General features: G+C 36.2%; 1 protein-coding gene across 1 annotated transcript; it reads right to left on the bottom strand.

The window, feature by feature from the left end:
• Window positions 1-1375: 1375 nt before the first annotated feature.
• Window positions 1376-23187, bottom strand: LOC130020586 (transmembrane protease serine 11B-like; the record flags this gene model as incomplete). Its single annotated transcript, XM_056111178.1, has 9 exons — window positions 1376-1587; window positions 2249-2391; window positions 5734-5993; window positions 7640-7814; window positions 8972-9010; window positions 10229-10389; window positions 19798-19865; window positions 19953-20068; window positions 23043-23187. Coding segments are annotated over 9 exons (1269 nt in total), but the record flags the coding sequence as incomplete, so codon positions are not given.
• Between the last annotated feature and the right edge of the window lie 4735 nt (window positions 23188-27922).

The following is a 27922-nucleotide window of genomic DNA, read 5'->3' as shown; positions in this document are numbered from 1 at the left end:
TTCAGGCTTTGCTCTCAGGAGTGACTTTGGGCAGTGCTTGTTGGACTGTAGCTGGTTCTGGGAACTGAACTGGAAAACTAGTTCTTATATTTGTATATTAGGAAATTATTTGTATGCCAACACTCATTTGTATGTCAACCTCATACAAGGTGAGCTTCTCGCCACCTATACTATTATCTGGCTCACAGTTTTGAGTAAGGAATTGCAAAGGCTTTTCAGAGGATATCAAGAACCTATTTGAAGTTTATGATCTTGATTTTTAAAGAAAGACTGGGTGGAACGATGTGTATTTTTCTCTGGCTACAGTCAACAGTCAGTATCCACTCTAGAAAAGGTTAGAGAGTTTGGTTTGACTAAGTGTTTACTTTATCTACACTAAATGGATAAGAGTTTTATGTCATGGCTGAGAGTAGTATTTAACCTCAGTCATGACAATGTGAAGATATTTGTAGGATACCCAAGAAAAACTCCAGTAAATGAAGGTAACTCTTCTTACTAGGATAGGGAAGGTAAGAAACTGAAGGGGCAAAAGCAAGAACAGGTGGATAGAAGATGACAGGGACAGGGAACCCGGACACAATCATGGTGTAGAGGTGTTACATAACTATGTATCTGAACACTAGAACCAACAAAACTGAAAGCAGGAGATCCAAAGTACAAAAACCTAACTTTAAAATATGCCTGGCAAGGAGGCAGTGTAGTGGGAGTTGTTGGATAAGGATAGTGGTAGAGGGAAGTTGACACTGGTAACAAAATGCATTAAAAAACTATATGTCTGAAGCTCAGCTATAAATAATGTTGTAAATCTTGGTGCCTCAATAAAAAATTTTAGTAAAAAATTATTCAACCATATTTTTGTTTCCCTCTTTTTTTGTTAACTTAAAGTAAGGAAATCATTGTGTTCTTCTGTTTTTATTAGATATAATAAAATATTGATAGTGCTTTCTTATATTTGTATATTAGGAAATTATTTGTATGCCAACACTCAAAATTAAAATATTTTATGAAACAGTGAAACTTCCTTTTTAAAATATTTTATTGAAATTACATTCCATTACATTGTATATGTTTTAAGAATTCATTTTAAATCAACATTTATAATAACAAAAAAGGTTAAGTACTTATTTTAGTACTAGAATACAAATTATAGCAGTAGAAATATATTTTCCTATTTGACCTGAGATGTGATTCACAATTACTTCCCATATCATTGTTTTATATTGACAAAGCTACTTCACCACTCATCATTACAAAGTAAATAACAATGTCCCTTCTTCCCCCATAAGAACTTTCTTTAGGATAGGAAAGAACTGAATCTTCTTTACTCCAGGTGAAAGGCAAAATCACATAATAAAGTGGAGGATTCTATTGGTAATTCATAACCATTTGGAATTGCCTTTATTTCATTCCAAAATCTCTTTTCTTTCACAATCCTGTCTTGTTAGTAATCCAATCACGATAAGCAGTCACTCGAGTATACACACCTGGTTTATTCTTTTTACCACATCCATCACCCCAGCTTACTATTCCAACAAGAATCCAAATATTTCTAGTGTTATGGTAAGCTAGTGGTCCTCCAGAATCACGCTAGAAGAAAAATGGGAGAAAAAGGTTTGTATTTTAAAGACTTTCTTTTACCTTTCCACTGGAGTTCTCAATAACGATCAGACTGAATAAATCCCAAAAGTGAACTGAAACCAGTCCACTATTTTGGCAGTTGAACTACTAAACTCTTGGATTTTTTTTAAAGCCCAGGTCAACTACAAACTAGAACATAATCTTTACAGCTACCAAATGTTAGATTGGCAAACTAAACTTTGATTTTACAATGAGTTTGACAGTTATGAGGGAGAAAATTACTTGGCTGCTTCATAATGAAGGTTCTAGGAAATAGGTAAAATGATAAGGCTACATTTCCCGCTACATCTTCCAATAGGATAAGAGGAAGTATTCTGTTTTGCAGACTGCAAGAAAATAAGATTCAGGGTTTTTTTTTAATTATTTTGTGAACGTTATATTTTGTAAAGATTCCTAAAGTGTCAACTTCCCACTAAAAACTGCAAAAACTCCATGAGAACAGAAACATTATTCATCACTGGAGTTTCAACAGCTATTCTGGTACCTGATAGACAAAAAGGACTATAAATATTTTATGCAGATGAAATAATAAATTAATTAATTATGATGTAGCTTAGATTTAAAATTCTATTTAATTAAGAAAATGGTTTGATACCACATCTAAACATACCTGACATGCATCAGCACCTCCTGACATAAATCCAGCACACAGCATTTTATCACTCACCAAACCAGATAATGAATTTGGACCATTACAAATTTCGTTGTCAATAATATTCACAAAGGCCTGTTGTAGGGTCACTGGAGAGGGACCTAAAAAAATAGAACTGCACATATTATGGAGATCTTTGTCTTGTGTTTAGGGATCAAAAAAAACTTTATAATAAAACAACATGATATTAAAATCAAAGTAGACATATAGTTCAATGAAATAGATTTGGAATTCCAGTGGAAAGTTCTTACAAGTATAGAAGTTGATTTATAACAAAGGAGCCAATAGCATAAACTGAATGCAATTCTGTTTGGTACAAATAGTGTTAGAAACTAGATGGCCACATGTAAAAGAATAGAACTGACTACTATCCCACACCATGAAAAAAGTTAACTCAAAATTCAAAAAAGACTTGAATGTTAGAACTGAAACCATAAAATGCATAAAAGAAAAACATAGTCAAGCCATTCCATGATATTGGCTTTCCATAATGTCTCTGAGGATTTGACTTCAAAGCATCACTGTCGTGACATATTCGATATGCCAAACACAGTAACAACAAGCCTCACAATGGAGACATTATTCGGCCTGCTCGAGCAAATCAATGAACAACAGGAGAACAGTGCTACAGTGCTACAGTATAGAATATGTTATGACTTCAAAGTATGAAAAACAAAAATTAAAAATAAATGGGATTACATCAAACTCAAAGGTTTTTATACAACAGAAACAAATAAATAATTGGGACTATATCAGTCTAAGAGGCCTGATTGCAATAAAAGTAACACTGTAGCACTGTCTTCCCATTGTTCATCAATTTGCTGGAGCAGGCACCAGTAATGTCTCCATTGTGAGACTTGTTGACTGGTTTGGCATATCGAATATTCCACAGGGAACTTGCTAGGCTCTTTCATGCTGGCGGGATACTCTCGGTAGCTTGCCAGGCTCTCCGAGAGGGACAAAGGAATCGAACCCAGGTCGGCCACGTACAAGGCAAACGCCCTATCTGCTGTGCTATCACTCCATCCCATACATAAAAAAGTAACTTATTGAAAGAAAAAGACATCATACTAAGTTGAAAAAATGTTCTCACATCATACAGTCAAGACATATAAGAGATACATGAAACTTAAGAAAGTACAAAATTAGGAAAGAGCTAAATAGTTATGATATCAAGGACAATATACAGATACCCAACTGGCACATAAAATATTTACTATAAAATTTTCAAGGAAATGCAAATCAAAACAGTAATGAGAAACGCCTTCACATCTGTGAAAACAGCCTTTGTTGTTTTTTTTTCTTAAATTTTTGTTAGTGACACACCAAGAGGTACAGTTGTAGACTTTGGTAGACAAATTTTGGTGCTCGGGTTTCAGTTATACAATGATCGAATACCCATTTCTCCACCAGTGCCCATTCTCCACCACCACTGATCCCAGTATCCCTCCCACCCCCCATCCCACCCTACTTCTGTGGCAGTGCATTCCCTTTTGTTATCTCTCTCCTTTTGATTGCTGTGGTTTTCAAAAAAGACATTGAGTGGCAAACATGTTCGGTCTATAGTCTACCCTCATCACGCATCTCCCATCATGAGAGGAACCTCCCAACACCCTTTATTTGGTGCTCCCTTCTCTATCTGAGCTGCCTTCTCCCCTAGTGTGTGCAGCTGGCCTCAAAGCCATGGAGTAATCCTCCTGGTACTTATCTAGGCTATTCTTGGTTGTTAGTCTCCTATTTTGTTACTTTATGTTCCCCAGATGAATGCAGTATTTCTATGTCTGTCCCTCTTTTTCTGATTCATTTCGCTTAGCATGATACTTTCCATGTAGTACCACTTGTATATGAATTTCATGACTTCATCTTTTCTAACAGCTGCATAGTACTCCATTGTGTAGATGTACCAAAGTTTCTTTAACCAGTCATCTGTTCTCGGGCACTCAACAAGTACAGAGATATGGAGAAAAAGGAACACTCATGTAGTTGGTGGAAGTGTAAATTTGTCCAGTTTATATGGAAAACAGTATGACCATTTACCAAAATATTAAAAATAGAATTAACATGCAACCCAGAAATTCCATTCCTAAATATGTATCTAGAGAGGGGGCTGGAGTGATAGCACAACAGGTAGGGCCTTTGCCTTGCACATAGCCAACCTAGGTTCGATTCCCAGCATCCCATATGGTCTGCTGAGCATCGCCAGGAGTAATTCCTGAGTGTAGAGTCAGGAGTAACCCCTTTGCATTGCAGGATGTGACCCAAAAAGCAAATATATATATATTTACATATGTATGTATGTATGTATGTATGTATCTAGAGAACACTAATCTAAAATGACATAAAGGTAAAAAAAAGGTAAAGGCCCTCCCGTTGATCATCGATTTGCTCGAGCAGGCCCAGTAACATCTCCATTGGAGACTTTGTTGTTACTGTGTCTGGCATATCGAATACTCTCAGTAGCTTGCCGGGCTCTCCGAGAGGGGTGGAGGAATCGAACTCGGGTCAGCCATGTTGGCCACTTGTAAGGCGAACGCCCTACCCACTGTGCTATCGCTCCAGCCAATCTAAAATGACATACTATAGCCAAAATCTGGGAAAGGGGCGGGGGGAGAAACCCAACTGTTCAAGAACAGAAGACTAGATAAGGAAATTGTGCTGCATATACACAATGGAATACTACTAGGCTGTAACGAGAGACTAAATCATGAAATCTGCTACAATTTGGATGGATCTGTATAGTACCATGCTGATGAAGTAAATTAGAAGGAGTGGAACATGTACAAAATGATCTCTCTAATATGTGGGATATAAAAAAGCACAAGAAGGGGGAAACAAATGACCAAAGCCAACATAATCTGAAAACTGATCTGCAGAACTGAACTTTGCATGGTGACAAATGGAGCAGGAAAGGGTGGGCTTGGTAGAAAATGTGGTGTTGAATCATTGTATTCATAAAATACTACCATTAAGAGTTTTGTCAATCATATTGCCTCAAATAATTTACAATAATAAATTTTAATGTTTCTTAATGTCATTCTATACTAAATTGGTCTTTTTCAAATATTTATTATAGCTACTGCCTCACTCCTAACTCCAAATTCTCAGATTAGGTGCAGGGGAGGGGGGTTGTGGGCCATACTCAGCAGTTATCAGGTCTTACTCCTGATTGTGCTCAGGGATAAATTCTAAAGTGCATGGGGAACCATATGCAATGCCCAGGATGGAGCTGAGGTGAGTATATGAAAAGCGAATGCCTTACCTGTATACTATCTCTCTGAACCTCGGATCTTTTTTAGAACCTACAAACAGTGCCATGCTTTATTTGGGAAAGCACTTCATTTGCATTTATGTATTTGCTCATTACTTAATTTCTTAACAGAGTGATTGAGTGTATCATGATTGCCAGGGCACTGCTATATTTGAATAGAGACAAAAGATCTTACCATTCATATAAAGTGCTCCCCATCCTGTGACAGCAACGCTGTCATTTTGGGAGAGTATCATTTCGGCTTCAGGAAGACAAATTCTGCGAATATACTTTGTGAAAGAGACTTCTTCAGCAAGTTCCACAAGGGCAATATCATTAGAAAGTGTTTTCTCGTTATAATCTTCATGCAAAATAGTATTTTTAATTTTCAGTCTCCTAAGAGGTTTATTGACTACAGTTCCAAAGTTGACTGTCCAGTCGTCAAAGTTCTTTATCCTGTTTAGACAGAATTTTATTTAAAAGCAGTTTGAGGGCAACCTCAGTGTTCATAGTGGTCATTATCTTATAATGCACTTAATTTCTTATTTTTTAAATAATTTGAGGTGGGGAAATTAAAGATCTTTTTATCACAGAGGTCCTTTCAAACCAGTCACTAATACATCCTTCTGCTACTTCAGTCTCATATATCTTCTGAGTATTTCCTTGGGTAAAAATCTTTTGATTCTCAGTAGATGGGCCCAAATCACTAGTTGTCATACATATCTTAGAGTCTATGACAGGCTCTGGGCATTTGTGCTCATTTAAAACATTACAACTTATAAAGCTACAGAGATAGTACAAGGCATAAGGCACTTGACTTATATGTGGCTGAACCTGGTTCAGTTCCCAGCACCATCAGAAATGAGCACTCAGCACAGAGTCAGGAATAAGTCCTGAGCAAAATGGGTTTTTGGTCCATTCCCCCATCCCAACACCAGAAATTTCAACATTTTTAATCAATTACCCTTTTCTGTTTACCAAGTCAGTGCATCTCAGCTTCTACTTTAGATTTTACTGACAAGACTCTCCAATAGCTCTGGGACTCTGAATTTAAAGCCTACCGTTTGGTTTAACTTGTCTCACCCTCCCTCAACATGCCATGTTCTATTTTCGTTTGTTTGTTTGATTTTTTTCAGTCTTCAAGATTTTCATATATAACAGTTGTAACTATGATATTTTTAAATATCGTTCCCATTTGAAAACTCCTTAACTCCTCACACTTAAGAGCCATTTAAACTTTTTCCATCAAGGTTAAATGTAATGCTTAAGGATTTAAATGCCTAAAACCACTAGGGACTCCGTGGTCCACAGATAACTTTTGAAAGGCACTTCAGAAAGACAAATCCTATGGATATCCCATGTACAAGAAAATAGAATCGTAAAAATGAGTTCTATAATTTACAAATATCTCCAGTCAACATAATTAAATTTTCTAAGCACAGTTTTTATGTTTCCTTTTACATATTCCCTATTTCAAACTGATCTTTTTGTTTACTGTTTGCAAAATGCATTTTAGATGATCTTGGTTCTATATGTGAAGGACGACGCTGTTTTCCCAACCAGAAATGCAAAGTATGCTTTCTTATCTACTCTTGTCAATCAATTCTTGTATCTTTAGGGTACAGATCAGATCTTACTTTCTTCATACACTAGGCTACTGTGTCTTTTAATCTATCACATTTAAATTCTTCAACTAAATTGCAAACCCCTGACAGATAAAACAAATGAAAAAGTGGTAACTGGAATCAATTTCCTGTTCAAATTGTTGTCATATAAGAATCATACAATTTGGAACAAGTTGCAACCCCATATCAGAACCGTCATTTCTTTATTTTAAATTGGCTCAATAATTCCTTCCGTGCATACTCATTGCTTTGATTAACTAAAATTATGTAAGTAGACTTCTCAGGTCAAAGTAGCTCTTTGGAAAATGTGAGTCCCTCTCATTTTCTTTTTCCAAGTTTAACTTCCTTCTTCCTTCACTTAGACAAACTTTTCAAATGATTTTGGTAAAAACTTCAAACATTTTGTATAATCTTTACAGACTTTCCCAAATAGACTTCCACCCAGAATGCTGCATTTAATCCAAACTTTACACTTACTTATGCAAGCAGTGAGCTGCAGTTAATACCCAACTGCGGCTGATCAGAGATGCTCCACATTTGTGCTGACCTCGCCACTGCAAGCTGGCCTGCCAGGGCCAGGCCCCCGACAGGGCATTTTTCCCTTTAACAATTTTGTTATCTGCTAAACTGTTGACCAGTGGTCTACCACAACCTGTAGAGAAGCAGAAATGATTTGCACTTGTATAAATGCAGATACTTTTTATTATGCTTTAAAAGAAATGTATTTTAAAACGCTGACATCCTCCAATGATCATCTGCTACTTCCTAAATGATGACTTTTTTTTTCTGGAATGTACCTTAAAAATGATGCCCTATTCCAACTTGTGTTAGATGTTTATTATAGACTATTACATACATGTTTTTCCCTGCTTCAAGCATTTTTCAATCATTGTCTTTTATCTATATTAGATAACAAATGCTCTCTCTCCTAGTAGACTGAAATATTTTCCTCAATGGAGACTTTGCTACATTAATGTCTGAATCTTCCAGACATCCCCAATGATGAATAAGTGGATACACCATATTGTAGGTAATATAGTATTTTAAAAGAATGTATTTAAAAACAGAACTTCTTTGTATTTAAATAACTATATCTCATATAGCCTAATTTTGTGCTTTTCTGATTTGCCTATTTATTTATTTCCTTAGTTTTTCCCCTTTTTAGGCCCATACCCAGAGGTTTTCAGGGCCACTCCTGACTGTGCTATGCAGACCACATGCTGTACACTAAATTAAATCTACATGAAAGTAGCCTCTGTAATATGTTTCCAACCCAATATTTCTTATTTTAACTTATTCAAAACAATATTCTTCATTGATGATTGTATTCTTGGAAAACAATTTATTTTATGATTTAAGCCAATTCCTTACAAATGTTAAAATTCCTAGGCAAGGTGTTCAAAATAAAATTTTAAATAGAGGCTAGATCTTAGAAGTTCTTGTCACAAAGAATATTAGATCTTAGAAGTTCTTATCACAAAGGAGATTAGATCTTAAAAGTTCTTATCACAAACCATCATAACTGTGTGGTGACACATATTAATTAGACTTGTTATATTGATTATTTTGTAATTTAAATATTAAATAATTATGTGATATTACTGAAACAAATATAATGTTATATGTGACAAATTGTCAGTTAAAAAATTTAGATAGATATCTGACATTTCTAATTATTTTGGAAAAGTTTTTATTTCACTTCTTATTCACTTAGTTTTTATTATTTATTTATATATGATATACTTTAAGACCCTTTTAAAAATGATATAGAAATATTTACTAATAATATAATAATGTTTTTCAACTTACAGTTGTTGGTAAGCAATTCAGCATCAGCCTTGCTAATTTCTGAAATTTAAAAAATATATGAAATTCATAAAGCATCACCAAGCAATTATCTTTAACTCAAGAATATAAATACCAACTTTTGTTAAGTCATTCATTATAACTGACATTTAACTACTAAAACTAGTTTATTATTGATTATTAACTCCTCTCACTCCTGCTTGTTATGCATTTGACCATTACTGTCTATCTTTATAAGATAGTAGAAGTAAAAAGAAAAGGAAAATATTAATGCTTTCAATTTTATAATAGTAGTAGAACATGAGGTAAAAAAAAACTGGCACTTTAGAAAAAAGAGAGTTGGCTGTCTTTTTTTTCCATATGAGTATCCTTATTTTGAAATACTGAGAATTATCTATATTTTAAGGGGAAAAATACCCAATTTTTTTTTTGCTTTCTTGGGTCACACCCAGAAGTGCTCAGGGGTTACTCCTGACTCTACTCTCAGGAATTACTCCTGGCAGTGCTTGAGAGACCATATAGGATGCCAGGGATTGAACCCAGGTCAGCCGCAAGTAAGGCAAACGCCCTACCCCTCTGTCCTATCTCTCCGGCCTCAAAATATCCAATTTTTGTTCACTGAGTCTATCCTACTCTTCAGAGTAAGCTCTTACTAAAACGTAATTATGAAAATTTGGGAACTTCACTTGAATTCAAAGTTTTTTTTGTCTACTGGAAAATATCATAAATATAAATAAAATAGGAGAGAACAAAGTAAGATACACTAGCAAATACTGACTCAAATAACTGGGACCCAGAGAAATAGTAAAGGGTGCCATCTCCTTCCTCAACAGTTACTCACAAAAGGAACTACACTGATTCTTGAGGAGCTCATTCTGAAACTCCCTTCTCAGTGATAGCCTGTTGGTGCCAAGACATATTTTGAGTTAAAGTCCTTTTTATGATTAAAATGATAAACAGCTGTTAACTAACATAAAAACAGTAGAATCATTTGTCCATCAGGAAGACACAAAACTGGACTCTGGAACTGCATGCTTTTCACCTAAAAGACTTTTAAGCAATTTAAGTGAAAGTTTTTTAAACAATGATTTGAGGATACAGTCCCTCCTACTACCAACCCACTGAGAGGAGTATCAATATTTGGGATGCATATATTTTCCTAAGCAAATTCTAGAGATTTTTGGTTAATTTTTATAAAACATTAGTTTTCAATAGTCCCGAAATGTAAACAATACAAAATAATGCAAATAAATAAAATACCTATAAGTTTAATGGAAGTGGGAACCACATGCCAGGATGCCATGTTGTCCTTTAACATCTGACGTAAGATGTCTTCGATTTCTGTCTTCCTGATATTCTTCTTTGCAGGAGGAAACTTGAATACCAACTCTAACTGTACATTCGAACCATTGCCATGAGGACTAGAAACAACGGAAGTGTTCTTATATACTACCTTTCTTATATGCTTGGGGAACACATAGAATTTTCAAATTTCAGCTTGGCTTTGTACATGTTAAAAATAATATGCAGATCTTACACCTGTATTTATAGGGTATAGATATTTCTAAAAATCATCAAATTGGTTCAGAGATATTGCTATTAGAACATAATGTGAACCAAAAACTAGAAACTTGAAAATCTTGATTTATAATCCATATATACCTGAAAACTGTATGTTTCAGAATATTGTAATGCAATATTTTTACCTTCATAAACTTCAATGGGCTGGAGCAATAGCACAGCGGTAGGGCGTTTGCCTTGCACGCAGCCAACATGGCCAACCCGAGTTCGATTCCTCCGCCCCTCTCGGAGAGCCCAGCAAGCTACCGAGAGTATCTCGCCCGCACGGCAGAGCCTGGCAAGCTCCCCGTGATGTATTCGATATGCCAAATACAGTAACAACAAAATCTCCAATGGAGATGTTACTGGGCCCGCTCGAGCAAATCGAGCAGACTTCAATAAAATTTTAATTAAAAATTGGGGCCGGAGTGATAGCACAGTGGGTAGGGCATTTGCCTCGCATGCGGCAGATCTGGGTTCAATTCCCAGCATCCCATATGGTCCCTTGAGCACCAGCAGGGGTAATTCCTGAGTGCAGAGCTAGGAGTAACCCCTGTGTATTGCCGGATGTGACCCAAAAAGCAAAACAAACAAACAAACAAATAAATAGATAAATAAATAAATAAATAAATAAATAAAAATAAACTAAGCATGAAAGGCAGCTCAGATCGAGAAGGGCCCACCAAGTAAAGGGTGCTAGGAGGGTCCGCTCAGGAAAGGAGATGCGGGCTGAAAGTAACTATGGATCGAACATGATGGCTTCTTAATACCTCTACTGAAAACCACAGCACCCAAAAGGAGAGAGAGCAAAAGGGAATGCCCTGCCACAGAGGCAGGGTGGGGTGGAGGGGACGGAGTGGGGATGGTGGGAGGGATGCTGGGACCATTGGTGGTGGAAAATTGGCACTGGTGGAGGGATAGGTATTCGAGTATTGTATGAACTGAAATGCAAGCATGAAAGTTTGTATGTCTGTAACTGTACCTCACGGTGATTCACTAATAAAATTTTTTAATAAAATAAAAATAAATTTTAAAATAATAATAATAATAATTATAAACTAAGCAGCATGTACTAGATGGTTAGCATGAGGTTAAATTTTATTTAGTAGGTAAGGCATTCTCTCGTGCTCAGGAGGACCACATGGTTCTCAGGATTGAACCCAGTGCTTCCACATGCAGACCATGCACTCCAGCCCATTACATAGGCTCCCTGCCTTGAACTTAAGATTCTATTACAATTAAAACTAGTGTTTTCATACAGGAGTTTGGTTTGGTTAGTAGGGTTTGAGGGAGGGAGGTTTGGGAAGTTAATGTACTAATGTACTTTCAGTATTTTATAAGTTTCATATACACCACTAAGATATATATTTAGCACCTCATCACTTTTTGATGACTTAATTTTATAAGAGATATAAATAAGAATTTAAATACAATACTGAAAAGCAGTCAAAAGAAACTTTCAGTACTTAGTTGTGAACAAGTGCTATGTAGTTTTCTAAAATTAAGTGTATTTACCCCTATAGATCTGTACAATGAAAATGCTACAAAACATGGAGAGATTTGTGATTAGCCGTATATTAATTGTTCTCTTTTCATTAGTGAGAAAATGCTATTTTGTTGGAACATCATGTAACTGAAAACTAATCATGAAAAACTTTGTGTATCTCACAGTGATTCAATAAAAAATAATAATTTTTTTAATTTTAAAAAGAAAATGCTATTTATTTCAGAAGACTTCAAAGAAAAGTCATATTGATCACAACTTTAGCAACAATCTCCCAACTGTTTTCAAATATTTACATTAAACTAGAGAAAATTTGGATTTTTTGTTTTTATTTTTGTTTTGAAACACCTAATGGTGTTTAGGGCTTATCCTTGGCCCTGTACTCAGGGATCACTCATGGAGTGCCTCAGGGGAAATTATAGGATGCTGGGTATCAAACCAAGGTTGGCAGCATGCATAGCAAGTGGCCTGACCGCTGTACTATCTCTCTAGCGCCAACTAAAGGATTTTTGAAGGCTTTTGGTTAGTCTATAAGAATGGCAGAAGAGGTTACTAGTATATGAATAGAAAAATAACCAGATTAAACTTCTTGTTTCTCATAGAATAACAATTACCTTTTTCATAAAGGTCAGTTAGGTCTAATTATGTGTGATAATCTGATAATTATGTCTGATATTCTTACAAACTTAGACTTGTGTATAGCAGTTTTCACTCTAACCATAAATATATTAAATATAATCATATTTTAATTTGGGGCTGGAGCGATAACACAGCAGGTAAGGCATTTGCCTTGCATGCGACCAACCCAGGTTTGATTCCCGACATCCCATATGGTCCCCTGGCATTGCCAGGAATAATTCCTGAGTGCAGAACTAGGATTAATCCCTGTTCATGGCCGGGTGTGACCCAAAGAGCAAATAATAATAATAAAATAGTAATAATATTTTACTGGGCTGGAGTAATGAGATTTGGAGATGACCGCTGGACTAGAGCCGTTACCGACTGGATTCTATGGGATGTCAAAAGATTGCGTGGCCGCCCACCTACGAGATGGTCAGACTTCTTCATCAAGACCCTGAACAATCAGGGTCTTCATGTTTGAGGCTTTTCATGTTTCTAGAATGAACAGACGCCTTTGGGCTACACTAGCACACAATAGGGATAAATGGAGATGTTATTGGCACCCGCTCGAGCAAATTGTTGAGTAATGGGATGTCAAGTTATCAATAATATTTTAATTCATGTTATAAAATGTTGTCTTTATTTCTTCCTCAGTCCATTCTCATCTTTATCTTTTTCTTTCTGTTTTATATATAGTTGTTATTTACAACCAGGTTTTAGCTATTATCTGCATTCTTTCCTTGACATCGAGATTCATATTCCACTGCACATGGATATATGGGTATGTATATTTAATATTTACTTTATCCAATCATCTCTTGATAGTAATTTAAGCTGTTTTTCTATCTTTGCTATTATAATACTCCAACTGATAGTCCATTACTGTTTGCAAGTATTGTTTTTCTAATCTTTAATGAAATGTGAGGTAAGTAGATTGAGTAGAATTTATATTCTTGATTTTCTTTTATTCCTAAACTCAGAAGTAACCAGTGATACCTGGTAACCAATGATACCTGATCGACTGGGTCAGTGGTTCAGCGCTGTTCCCAAGGTTTAGGTGTTCCTTGAGCCTTGTATTGAGGGGTACCAACAAGACTATTCCTAGTGGTTCTTAGAGGCCCCAGGATGACATCTACAGATGATCAGGAGGTCATCCATGGGGAATAGAAGTGGGATGGGTTCACAATGCTGTCCCTACCACAGCAAGGGTTTATTTTAGGAATATTGTTGTCCATAATGTCCATAATGGCTACAGCAATTTATATCTCACCAACAGTAAACAAAGGTTTATTTGCTCAACATTCTCTCCAACATTCATCCACTGTATTTTTGACAATAGCTGTTCTTACAAGAGTTTTTATCATTGCTGTTTTGACTTGTATTTCCCTAAGAAGATGTGATGGTCTCTTTCATTTGCCTGTTGCCATCTGTCTATCCTCTATAGAAAAGTGTCTATTGAGATTCTCTACTCATTTTATGGTCCTATTATTCTATTTGAGTTGAGTTCTAGACCCAGGTATGAAAATCAGATGGGCCGGACACAGACACGTTATGCAATTTGGATACAGCTGCTGGACTACCGACTGGATTCCATGAATCACCAAAAGGACATGTGGCCAACCACCTATGAGATGGTCAGACTTCTTCATCAAGACCCGGAATGAATGGTTTGATGGGCTACACTAGCACATGAAAGGGACAAATGGAGACATTACTGGGTCCCACTCAAGCAAATCATGAGTAACGGGATGACAAGTGATACACGCTGTGCTAGTGCTCCCACTCCAGGACATATATTGTTTTGACGCAAGATTACTGGTAGGAAGCTTTTTAGCAGAAAAAATACTATTGAGCTTTTAAAAAGTAAAATCCTTTGGTCATAAAAATAGTACAAGGGCTAAGATGCCTCCCTGGCATGCAGCTGACCCTGGTTCAATCCCCAATATTGAAAATGGTCCCCAAGCACAAAGTCAGAGCTGAGCACCACTTGGTGAGGCCTCAAACTAAAGCAAAACAAAAACCTACCCGAAGGGTGCCAGCTAAAAGAGACCCCAACAAAAACACTCCAAGGCATATCAAAGTTAGAATGATTGATGCTGCTGATAGAGACACAATAATGCAAGCAGCAAGGGCAAAGAAGGAAATCACATACAAAGGAGCACCCCTTAGATTCACAGCAGACCTATCAGAGGAAACCCTGCAAGCCCGAAGGCAGTGGCAAGATATAGTCAAAAAACTCACTGAAATGAATGCTTCACCAAGAATACTCTATCCGGCTAAACTCTCCCTCAAAATCAAAGGAACAGTACACTATTTTCTAGATAAACAGCAGCTCAGGAACTTCATAGACTCAAAACCAAACCTAAAGCAAGGTCTAAAAGGGCTACTATAAGACAAGACAAACCCTACAACCACAACACACCCTGCAGAAAATGACACAAAACCACATAACCATACTCTCTCTCAATGTCAATGGTCTAAATTCACCATTTAAGAGACACAGAGTGGCAAAATGGATACAGAGACAGAACCTAACATTCTGCTGCCTACAAGAAACTCATCTCAACAGCCAGAACAAACACAGACTCAAAGTCAAAGGATGGAAAACAATCCTGCAAGCAAACAGCTCCTTCAAAAAAGCTGTGGTGGCCATACTAGTATCCGACAACATTAATTTCACATTGAAAAAGATTAGAAGGGACAGTGAAGGCTATTTTCTCTTCATCAAGGGATACATACAGCAGGAAGAAATCACACTCTTAAATGTATACGCACCTAATGAGGGAACAGCTAAATATCTAAAAAACTGCTAACAGATTTTAAGGAGGACATCGCTACCAACACAATAGTACTTGGAGACTTCAACATTGCCTTATCAACTTTGGATAGATCAACAAGAACAAAACCCAGCAAGGAATTATTGGCTTTGAAAGAAGAAATAGAAGAGAAAGGGCTTATAGACCTATACAGGGCTTTACACCCCCAAAAGAAAGAATACACATTCTTCTCCAGTGCGCACGGAACATTTTCCAAAATAGACCATGTCCTAGGACACAAAACATACCTCAACAGAATCTGGAAGATAGAAATAGTATCAGCCATCTTTTCAGACCATGATGCACTGAGGATAGAAGTGAATCACACACTGACACGGAGAACAAAATCAAACACCTGGAAATTAAACAACTCGATGCTGAACAATGAGTGGGTCAAGAACGAAGTCAAGGACAAAATCAAAAGATACCTGGAAACAAATGAGAATGAAGACACAAACTACCAGAACTTATGGGATGCAGCGAAAGCTGTATTAAGGGGAAAATTTATAGCTCTGCAAGCATATCTTAGGACTGTAGAAACGATGCACATAAACAACTTGACCTCACAGCTCAAGACCTTAGAAAAGGATCAACAGAAAGAGCCTAAATCAGGCAGAAGGAAAGAGATCATAAAACTTAGAGCAAAATCAACGACATGGAAAACAAAGAAACAATCCGAAAGATCAATAAAACCAAGAGCTGGTTCTTCGAGAAAATAAATAAGATAGATAAACCACTAGCAACACTCACAAAGAAACAGAGAGAGACAGCCTTAATAAATCGAATCAGAAATAAGAATGGGGATATCACAACAGAAACTAAATAAATTCAAGAGATCATCAGAGACTACTTTGAAAGTCTGTATGCCACGAAACAAGAGAACCTAGAAGAAATGGATAAATTCCTGGATTCCTATCATCTCCCAAAGCTGAAGCAAGAAGATATAGAGTACCTGAATAGACCTATTACATCAAGGAAATTGAAACTGTAATCAAAAGTCTTCCCAAAAACAAAAGCCCAGGTCCAGATGGATTTACTAGTGAATTTTTCCAATCATTTAAAGAGGACCTATTGCCAGTTCTTCTCAAGATTTTCCAGGAAATTGAAAAAACGGAAACTCTCCCAAACAGTTTCTATGAAGCCCATATCTCTCTAATGCCAAAAGGAAACAAAGGCACCACAAGAAAAGAAAACTACAGGCCGATATCCCTGATGAACACGGATGCGAAGATTCTCAACAAAATACTAGCCAATAGAATTCAACAACTCATCAAAAAGATCATACATCATGACCAAGTAGGATTCATCCCAGGGATGCAAGGATGGTTCAACATTCAGAAATCAATCAACATAATCCATCATATCAACAAAAGAAAAGATAAAAATCATATGATCATATCAATAGATGCAGAGAAAGCATTTGACAAGATCCAGCACCCATTCATGATGAAAACCCTTGCCAAAATGGGGATAGAGGGGACTTTCCTCAATATAGTTAAAGCCATCTACCACAAACCTACAGCAAACATCAACCTCAATGGGGAAAAACTGAGAGCCTTCCCCCTAAGGTCAGGGACGAGACAAGGATGCCCACTCTCTCCACTGCTGTTCAATATAGTACTGGAAGTACTTGCAATAGCGATTAGGCAAGAAAAAGATATTAAGGGCATCCAGATAGGGAAAGAAGAAATTAAGCTCTCACTATTCGCAGATGACATGATACTATACTTAGAGAACCCTAAAACCTCTACCAAGAAACTCCTAGAAACAATAGGCTTGTATAGTAAAGTGGCAGGCTATAAAATCAATACCCAAAAATCCATGACTTTCCTATATGCAAATAGTGAAAGAGAAGAAAGTGACATGAAGAAAACAATTCCATTCACAATTGTGCCCCAGAAAATCAAGTACCTAGGAATTGCCTTAACTAAGGAAGCAAAGGATCTGTACAAAGAAAACTACAAAACGCTACTTCGGGAAATAAAAGAGGACACGAGGAAATGGAAAAATATCCCCTGTTCATGGATGGGGAGAATCAACATTGTCAAAATGGCAATACTTCCCAAGGCACTGTACAAATTCAATGCAATCCCTATAAGGATACCCACGACATTCTTCAAAGAAATGGAGCAAACACTCCTGAAATTTATATGGAACAATAAGCCCCCACGAATAGCTAAAGCAATTCTTGGCAAAAGAAAATGGGAGGAATCAACCTACCTAACTTCAAGCTCTACTACAAAGCAGTAATAATCAAAACAGCATGGTACTGGAACAAAGGCAGAGTTGCAGACCAATGGAACAGAGTTGAATATACTGACATCTCCTCCCAAACATATAATCATCTACTCTTCGATAAGGGGGCAAGAAAAGTGAAATGGAGCAGGGAAAGCCTCTTTAATAAATTGTGCTGGCAAAACTGGACAGCTACATGCAAAAAAGTGGGCTCAGATCTCTGCCTAACGCCATGCACAAAAGTAAGATCTAAATGGATTTATGACCTCAACATCAGACCGGAATCCATAATGTTTATTGAAGACAAAGTTGGCAAAACTCTCCACGATATTGAAGTTAGTGGTATCTTCAAAGATGTCACGCCACTGGCCGAGCAAGTGAAAACAGAGATAGGCAAATGGGACTATCTTAAACTAAGAAGCTTCTGCACCTCAAAAGAAACAGTGACCAAAATACAAAGACAGCCTACAGAATGGGAAAGAATATTCACCAAATACACATCTGACAAGGGGTTGATATCAAGGATATACAAGGTACTGGTTAAACTACACAAGAAGAAATCACCCAACCCCATCAAAAAATGGGGCGAGGAAATGAACAGAAACTTTCGCAAAGAAGAAATCCGAATGGCAAAAAGGCACATGAGAAAATGCTCTACATCACTAATCATCAGAGAGATGCAGATCAAAACAACAATGAGATATCATTTCACACCACAGAGACTGGCCCACATCCACAAGAACAAAAGCAACCGGTGCTGGCGCGGATGTGGCGAGAAAGGGACCCTCCTTCACTGCTGGTGGGAATGCAGGCTGGTCCAACCCTTTTGGAAAACAGTATGGACGATTCTCAAAAAATTAGAATTTGATCTCCCATTTGACCCAGCTATAGCACTCCCGGGAATATATCCCAGAGAGGCAAAAAGGTATAGTCGAAGTGACATCTGCAATTGTTTGTTCATTGCAGCACTCTTTACAATAGCCAGAATCTGGAAAAAACCTAAGTGCCCGAGAACAGATGACTGGTTAAAGAAACTTTGGTACATTTACACAATGGAGTACTATGTAGCTGTTAGAAAAGATGAAGTTATGAAATTTACATACAAGTGGTACTACATGGAAAGTATCATGTTAAGCGAAATGAGTCAGAAAGAGCGGGATAGACACAGAAAGATTGCATTCATCTGGGGAACAGAAAGCAACAAAACGGGAGACTAACACCCAGGAATGGCTGAGATTAGTACCAGGAATTTTGCTCCATGACTTGAAGGCCAGCCACATGTGCTAGGTGAAAAGGAAGCTCAGATAGAGAAGAGAGCACCAAATAAAGGGTGTTGTGAAGACCCTCCCAGGGTGGGAGAGACATGCTAAAAGTAGTCTATAGACCAAACATGATTGCCACTCAATGCCTCTCTGGCAAAACACAGTACCCAAAAGAAGAGAGAGAGAAGAAGGGGGAATGCCCTGCCACAGCAGCAGGGTGGGACGGGGGGGGGTGGGGGGTGGGAGGTATGCTAGGACCCGTGGTGGGGGAGGATGGGCACTGGTGGAGGGATGGGCACTTGATCATTGTATAACTGAAACCCAAGCACAAAAATTTATAAGTCTATAAATGTACTTCATGGTGTTTCACTAATAAAAAAAATGATTAAATAAAAAAAACAAAAAAAACAGAAACCTAAAATTCTGCTACTGAAATATCATTAAATGAGCTATCTAAAACAAAATAAATTTTGTTTTTTATTAGTTATTACAAAAAGGGGTGGTAGGAGAGTAAACTGAGACAAAAGGTAACAAACATGGTGGAGAATAAAATTTAGCAGTTAACTTAATATAGAATACACATATATTGATTTTCAATGATGCTTGTCTGAAAATTGTATAACACTATAATGCAGTGCTACATCGGTCATGGTCATGGTCCTCCCATTGTTCATCGATTTGCTTGAGCGGGCCCAGTAACATCTCCTTCATGAGACTTGTTACTGTGTTTGGCATATCGAATACGTCACGGGTAGCTTGCCAGGCTCTGCCGTGCAGACATCAAGTAATTTAAATGTATAAAAGAAAAATCTTAAGTAAATTTGCACTTACAGAAATCTGATGAACTGAGAATTGATATATTCTTTGTATATGCTAGAATTTTGAAATGCATCATATGTCTGTTAAGAGAAAGAAAAATAAAAGGCATGATTTATATTTCATTGCAATTTATAATAAAATTTATTTAAAAAAAATACCAGACTTACTTTGTTTTCAATATCTCTACTCAGCTCTGTACTGGCTTGTGAAGTTGCAGTTTCACAACTAATATTGTATGTGTCTCCGCTAATGAGGAATTCTCCTTGGTAATAGTAATTCTTTCCTATGAAGTAAAAAAAAAATTTAAAAATGTTGAAGTTACCTTAGAACTCTCCATTTCTTGTGTCAGAACTAACAGCAATTGTTTTAGAAATAATTATACAGAGTAAAAATGTAACTACCCCAAATTAACAACTATCCAGCATTAATGAAGTTTTCCTCTTTATTTCTTCCTGTGTTAACAGACATCACTGTGCCACTGAGACCTTGTATGCCCATAGTGCGCTCCCGACAGTAGTGCTGAGAGTCAGTAAAAATTCATCCACGTACACTAGAGATGATGTGCTCTGAGTTCTGAATCAAATGATTAACCAATTCATCTTTCTTTTTTATGAATTAATCTTTTTAAACATTAGACAAGGCATATTAAAATACCATCTTTTATTTTCTAGATGAGCTTCTTGAATCATTTCTGAGGTCCCATTGCCTTCTTGAAACTGTTTCTTGAATTCTTTGTCCTGACTTCTATTTTCCTTCCATGAACTGAATAACTGATGTATGTCACAAGATTTCATATTCTTATTCTCTCATATTTCCAAATGAAAATTATTTCAACTGATACCCTAGGTCACTATGAGTTAAAACTGAAGATGGTTGGAAGTAGTTTTTCCAAAACAAAAACAAAATTTAAAAATTAAAAATTAAAATTAAAAAAAGAAATAGTTATTTCAAATCATATAAATACTCTTAAAATAGAAACTAACATGGAATGGCAACCATTATTTTTTGTTAAGCAATTGGCTATGTGTGTATTTTGCAAGCAATTACATCTTCAATTTACCTTTAAAAAGCAGCATAATTTCTGAGTAGTGCTAATAGGCTTTTAAAAATATAATTAATCTCCTAATTTCCTGGCACCCGAGTCTCCCTCAAGCCAGGCAAGTGCCTTATCTGCTTTATTATCTCTCCCACCCCTGAAGAATTTTTAATGAGACTCTGAAAGGCTAAGGTGAAAAGATACAAAACTGGGGTGTTTGACCATAGATATGGCAGACAGGAAACTGTAAGCATCCCCTACTGAAGATTTTAATTAGGGTGACTGGAAGAAATAAGAGAAAGATGAGGAAGAAAGAAAAACTGGAACTTGCACTGAATCAGACAAAAGTTACCTACACTGCTATTGCACAGGGTAAATATAGTTCAGACTCCTGAAGAATAACGCTCATAAAGCTGTTTTGAAGTAGAATAATACATTGTAAAGCATGATCTTGTGTGGTGCTCTAAATCCCACTTCAAGCCCTGTGATCAATTGAGGAGGCCAAAGAGATAATACAGCAGGCAGGGCATTTGGCTTCCAACAGTTGACCAGGGTTTCATATGAGCACCCCATATGGGCACCCCATATGGGCCCCTGGACCCTGCCAGGAGTGATCCCTGAGTGTAAAACCAGGAGAAAGTCCTGAGCACTTCTGAGTGTGGCCCCAAAACAAAAACAAATAAGCAGTCACTTGGTCTGTGAAAGACAGTGATAGATAAAGCTTGCACTCTGTAGCTCAAATGGTCATTGTGAAGATCACCTAGAATAACATGTCAAATTTCCTTGAACATTAGTTATATGAACTTAAGAGTTTAACTTTTTCTGAAAGAAACAAGTTGGATGACAAAATTTTCTGAGTGTCATATTGTTAATGCTATTATCTGTTTATTGTTATTGTTACAGTTGCTGATGTCTTAATGCCCTTTTTCCACACAGAGGGCCTTTCTCACCATTTTTTTACCATTCCATGCCTGTTTTAGACTCAGGCAAAGGAAAATATTCCATTAAAACTATTAACTACTTCGCAAGCCCACCTGCAGCTTGGAACAAGAAACCTGCAATTTTGTTTCCTGGGCTCAACCCATAGGACCAGATTGATGTACAAAACAATCACTGCATCACTACTGGACAAGCCTCAACGTTAGATGTTAGGTTATTCCTGTCCAGAGACATAGTCTTTGAAAGCTATGCTACTCCTTCATAGATAATGGTAAGAACACGAGTCTGAATTATTTGTCTAACCCCTTGACTTGAAGTGGGGGAAGGGGAGCTGCTTTCAAATTTTAGTTGACAGGACCACAGTTCAGCAGGCCGGGTGCTTGCCTTGCATACAGTACACCTGGGTTTCTTCCCTGGCACGCCATTTTGGTGCCCCCAGCCCACCAGGAGTGATCACTGAGTACAAGAGTAAACCGTTAGCACCATAGAGTGTGGCCCAAATTTAAAAAAAAATAGTTCAGTTGTGTGATTTGCACTGGGTCCTGAGTATGAGCTTACTAAATGGAAAAAATATTCTTGTAGAATTTCTAATAAATGTTTAAAAAGTAAGGATTGCAGCGGTAGCACAGCAGGTAGGGTGTTTGCCTTCCATATGACCGACCCGGTTTTGATTCCCAGCATCCCATATGGTCCCCTGAGCACCACAAGGAGTAATTCCTGAGTGCATGAGCCAGTAGCAACCCCTGTGCATCACTGGGTGTGACCCAAAAAAGCAAAAAAAAAAAAAAGTTAAGATAAAAGTTTCCATAAACTCAACCATTCAGTAATTCTTGATTATTTTATTAGAAGAGCACATATAGATTATCCCATGCTACTTATTGATTATATCTTAATCAATAATTCCACAAAATTCCACAATTGAATCAAGAGAAGTTGTGCTCTAGGCAGTTAAAATTATATTTACTGAATTATAAAACTGAACTATGAATCACTGCCTGAACACCTTTATTGCAACAAATGTTAGCATTGAGTTATTGAGTATTTCAGTCATTCCAAGATTCTCATAGTTGATGTAATAATCTGCACAGCAGATCAAGAAAACATCAGATAAGTTATTTTTAATAAATGTTTATGTCAAATAAGAGGAAATGTTTAAACCAAGTAACATATCGATGTGAAATAGTTTTTCTTTAATAAATGTAAAATGTTGTTTCTCATCACTTTAAAAATAAAAATTTAAAGGAAATAGTGTACGTAGGTAGAAATTGAAAAGGGTACTGACCAACAGCAAGAAAATGGACAAGTAGACCAATGGTTACTCCCAAGATAGCCGCCACTCCAAGAAAAATAAGAACCGTCGTCCATACTGGCCAAGATCTTCTAGGGGAAGAAAAGTGTGGTCTGTAAACCAGGGAGAAAGGTTCAGATCAGAAAGACCTTATCAGTTTGCTTGACTCTCCTTCAACTCATAAAGTATGATTCATCATTTGTCATTAGACTCAGATTTTTAAAAAAATCATAGGTAGAAACTGGTGAATAAGGATCAGAGAAGTGCGTCATTAGGTACATTCAATGGGGATCAATGGCTTACTACTTCAAGTTTCTCCTAGAACTGTGAAAACACAAAGAGCCATGAAAAGGATGCCATTTCAAGATCTGTGAAGCTTTATGAACACTACTGAAATTTGCCAGCTCATAATTCACTCTGTATGATAACGTACTTTATTCTAACACTCTCTAAAGACATCCAATTTTTAACCATTTCTAAGCAACAATTCTCATATTAGAAAACATGATTTCAGTTATGTTATGAAAAGCTACGACAGTGCTCTAGTGGGTCATTATAAGAAAAGCATGAGATATATTTTGTATAATTTTTAAGCATGAAATTATTTTATAATTTCTGGCTATTTTTTGGTAACATACTTAAAATTTCACAGAGACTTTTGCAGATTCCTTAGACCTTAGATATAAAACCATATTCCTTGAGAGTACCCAGAAATAAAAAATATATATTATGGGAATATATAAATATATATAAATATAATGTGTAAGTACATATAATGTATAAATATAATATATAATACATAATGAATAAATATCAAAATATAGAAGCATGTTGGATTATATACACATATATGTATGTACACATATATCTATAATGTGTATATAAAGGAAGCACCCAATTAACTGTATATGTACATACATACATATTTTTATGTATTATATATACACATGTATTTTATATAAATATATATGCATATATAAAAACTTTGCTTGGTTCTGAAAACTTAATCTCCCAAATAAAATCTAATTTAGGACTGGAGAGCTCAAAAGTATCAGTACAAACTTTGCCAATAGGAGGTCCAAGTTTGACCCAAGTACCACATGGTTCCCTGAGCACTTCCAGAAGCAACCTCTGAGTACAGAGTCTGCCATAATGCATAAGCACTATCACATCTGGTCCAAGAAACAAAAAGGAAAATAAAATCAATGTCATTTACCTGTACATAATATTCTGATAGCTGTGGCACTGTCAGGAAACAGCGGTGGTGGTGGTAGTGGTGATGGTGAGAATGAGGTTGGGATAGTAAAAGTAATGATGTTCTGGTGTGGCTTTTTAAGGTGAAGAATAGTTCACCGCTTTATGTGCTCCATTCAGGGTTGGTTGGTTTGTTTTTATTGGCTGAGAGAAATGTAGAGAGCAAACAAAATAAAACTCGTCTGACTAGTGTTAATTACTATCATATTTCTATGGTTTCCAGATAGTAGTCATCCAAGGAATGACAAATTTCCTGACTTGACTATTTAGAAAAAAAATAACAGCTAGTCTTGGATTGGTCGCCTACATGGTACACCCAAAACCAGCTTTGTCATAAATCCTGGGTTAATCCTAAATGCATTTGACTAGTTTCATTCTTCATTAGTTGAAACCAGCTATAATTCGATGGATGCTGACAAATGGTTCTTCATAAAGGATCAATTTTGGTGTAACTAATATCACCATCCTTATTATTTAAATAAAATTCTATTTCACTGTGGCTTATATTTGTATTTCCCTAATGACCTGTAACAATGATCAACATTTTGCACATTTTGGAAAATTCTATGTAAACGAAGTTAGAAAGAGAAAGAAACACCATTTGATTTCACTCATGAGGTGACAAAACAAATAGGTATAATAGATAAAAATAAACTTTTGAACTAGACATTAATGGTTAGCAGAAGGGACATGTAAGGAGGGTGGTTAAGTTGGGACAAAAAGTTAAATGTATGGAGAATAGACTTGAACATCTAATTGTGAAATTCATAATATATTCACATGTTGAATTTTAAAATGCAAGCTTGAAACTTATATATGTTATAATCTAACTTCAACAGAAAAATAGAAATTAATTTTAATTTAAATAAAAAATTGTGAAGAATAAAAACACACTGTTAAATAGCATATAGGTCAAAGAAATATCTCAAAGGAAATTCCAGAAAGATTTTGAATTAAATGAACATGAAAACATGGTATCAACACTTTTGAGTTGCAGCAAAAGCAGTACGTAAAGAAACTTACAACACTGAGTGGTTATATTAGCAAAGTTCTAAAACTAAGTCATTTAACTCTTACCTTAGAAGACTGGGGGTGAGGGAGAGCAAATTATGTCCAAATTAAATGGAAGGAAAGAAATATTTTTAAAATTAAGAAGAAAGACTGGGGACGTAGCTAAGCAATAGAGTATGTTCCTTGCATGTATGAGATGCTGAGTTTGATCACCAGCAAGGGGGGGTGCAGAAAGAAATAAATGAAAGAGGATGTGAGATAGTTCAGTATGAGGGATCATATGCCCAACCCCTTTTTGAGTCCTGAACCATATGGTCCCACAAGAATTGCAGAGTGTAAGGCTGGAGCGAGAGCATAGCGGGTAGGGCGTTTGCCTTGCAGGTGGCAGACCTGGGTTCAATTCCCAACATCCCATATGGTTCCCCTAAGCACCACCAGGAGTAATTCCTGAGTGTAGAGCCAGGAGTAATCCCTGTACATCACCGGTGTGACCCAAAAAGCAAAAAAAAAGTTGCAGAGTGTAGTCATGAAGGCCCCTTTTATTGCCGATGTTGCTGTGGTGGTCCCCAGTACCAAACTGCTGGGGCAGCACTGCTTCCTTGGGCTAACATTCAACTGCCCACCTAAGTGGGCTGAGAGTTATTGAGAGTTAAAGTCCTCTCTCCCTCCCTTCACTGAGCACAGTTTAAGAGGTGTCTCTTCAATAAATGTTTAAAAAGAAAAGAATTAGAGAATACTAAAAACTAAAAACAAGAAATAGAGAAATCAATGAAGCTCAAGATCAATAAAATTAATAAGTTAGATTAAACATGAGAAAAAAGAAAGTATATGATATCATAAACAATGCTAATAGCAGATCTAAAAGATGAAATATTACTAAGAGTTTCATGGATTTTAAGTGGATAATTAAAAAATATCATATACAACTTTATGTTTATAAATTTCTTAAGATGAAATGGACCAATTTCAATCATAATTGAACATACACAGAATATTCATTTGTTCTCAGGACACTCCCATAGGTTGCATATTTCATTTTGAATCCAGAAATGAAGTTTCAGTGTCAATGTGAACAGAATAAATCAAATTCTCTGTAATAACTTGTTGTACACAGCATGACAGAACTTCCTTTTCAAGGGTTTTTATTTTTCTAACATCTGTGTCATAGAATTTGCAACTAGATCCATTTCTCTTGAAAATTCTTTTAAACCCACTTTCAGGTCTTCTTTGGGATAATCTTCAGTAACTATTCTATATTAATTTTATTATTTTTTATGAAAAAACAGCATAAGACTCAGAATAGCTAATTATTAATGATTTTATATTTGTGTTATGTCTGTGCTCAAGCAAATTTAAGATACAGGAGCACAAGTTTTATTTCTTATACTAATTTTTATTCATTACAGTTATCAGTGAACTCATAGGTTAATTGTCTAATTCTTAACAATATGAATGAAAGCTGGCAACTCTCTTCCTTTTATTCTATTGCTTGCTTATTTCCATGTAGCATTTGGATCATTTTAGTATTATGTTATTTTGCATTTGTGATAATATTGATAATACAATAATAATACAACTTTAGCTACATTATGGATTGAATTGACTGGCAAGCTAACAAAAAACCTTTCTTAATTATGCTGTTTCTTGATAAGCTCATGTCTAACAGGCCCTAGTTCTCAAATAGCAAAAGTTACTCTTTATCAGTAAAGTCCATCAGAATCTAACTTTAGGGAATTACTTCATAATTATCAAACTCATCAAACATTTTTTCTGACCTAGATATCATGTAGATAACTTAGAATAGAAAAAATAATTTTCTCTAAGAAGAGAATACACAAGGATCTCAGCCCATAACTGAGACAGCCTTCATATTCTCATGGGTTCTACATAACCTAGTCATTAGTGATACATATATATTTTATACACATGTACAGTAAGTAATACATATGTATAAAATACAAAAATTCTGACATTTGAATGTTAAATAACTATAAACTATGCATGCCAAAACATTATGGATTGGGGCCAAAGAGATAATACATGGATGAAGGCGCATGTCTTGCACTCTGAGAAACTCCAGGAATTATCCTGAGCACAGAACCAGGAGTAAGCACTGAGCACAACTGGGCATGGCCTCCAAACCAAATCAAAGAAACAAAAAAATCACTGCTTATTCTGCAGCTGTGCTTTCTTTGTTAAAAATACAATTTCATTGTAAAATGTTCCAACTGGGAAAAACTTAGAGAATATTGAAATGGCTGTGAATTCTCATAAAGTAAACAAAAACTCAATATTAAGAAAATTATAAGAGATCAAACTGCTATTCAATGAGTTTGTCTTGTATAAGATTAAATACATTATCAAATACAAATCCCCTGCTACAAATGCTACTGCTATAAGTGAAACTGCTTTAGTGTTAGAACTAATATATAATTAAATTTTAGTGAATCAGGGGCCAGGTCCACTGCTACCTATGGTTAAGCTTCCACCAGAGCTACATTCAACTCATATCAAACTTGAACTAAGAGTGTCACATCCGCTAAGCTTGAACTCTACCCCCGCACCATATTTTAGTCCCAATATAGTTTAAATTTCAGTTGGGAAAAACC

This window comes from Sorex fumeus, unplaced genomic scaffold (genome assembly GCF_029834395.1).
Source record: "Sorex fumeus unplaced genomic scaffold, SorFum_2.1 ptg000013l, whole genome shotgun sequence".
NCBI classification, from domain to species: domain Eukaryota; kingdom Metazoa; phylum Chordata; class Mammalia; order Eulipotyphla; family Soricidae; genus Sorex; species Sorex fumeus.
The sequence above is the reverse complement of the archived record's forward strand: the minus strand, read 5'-3'. Positions and strand labels throughout refer to the sequence as shown.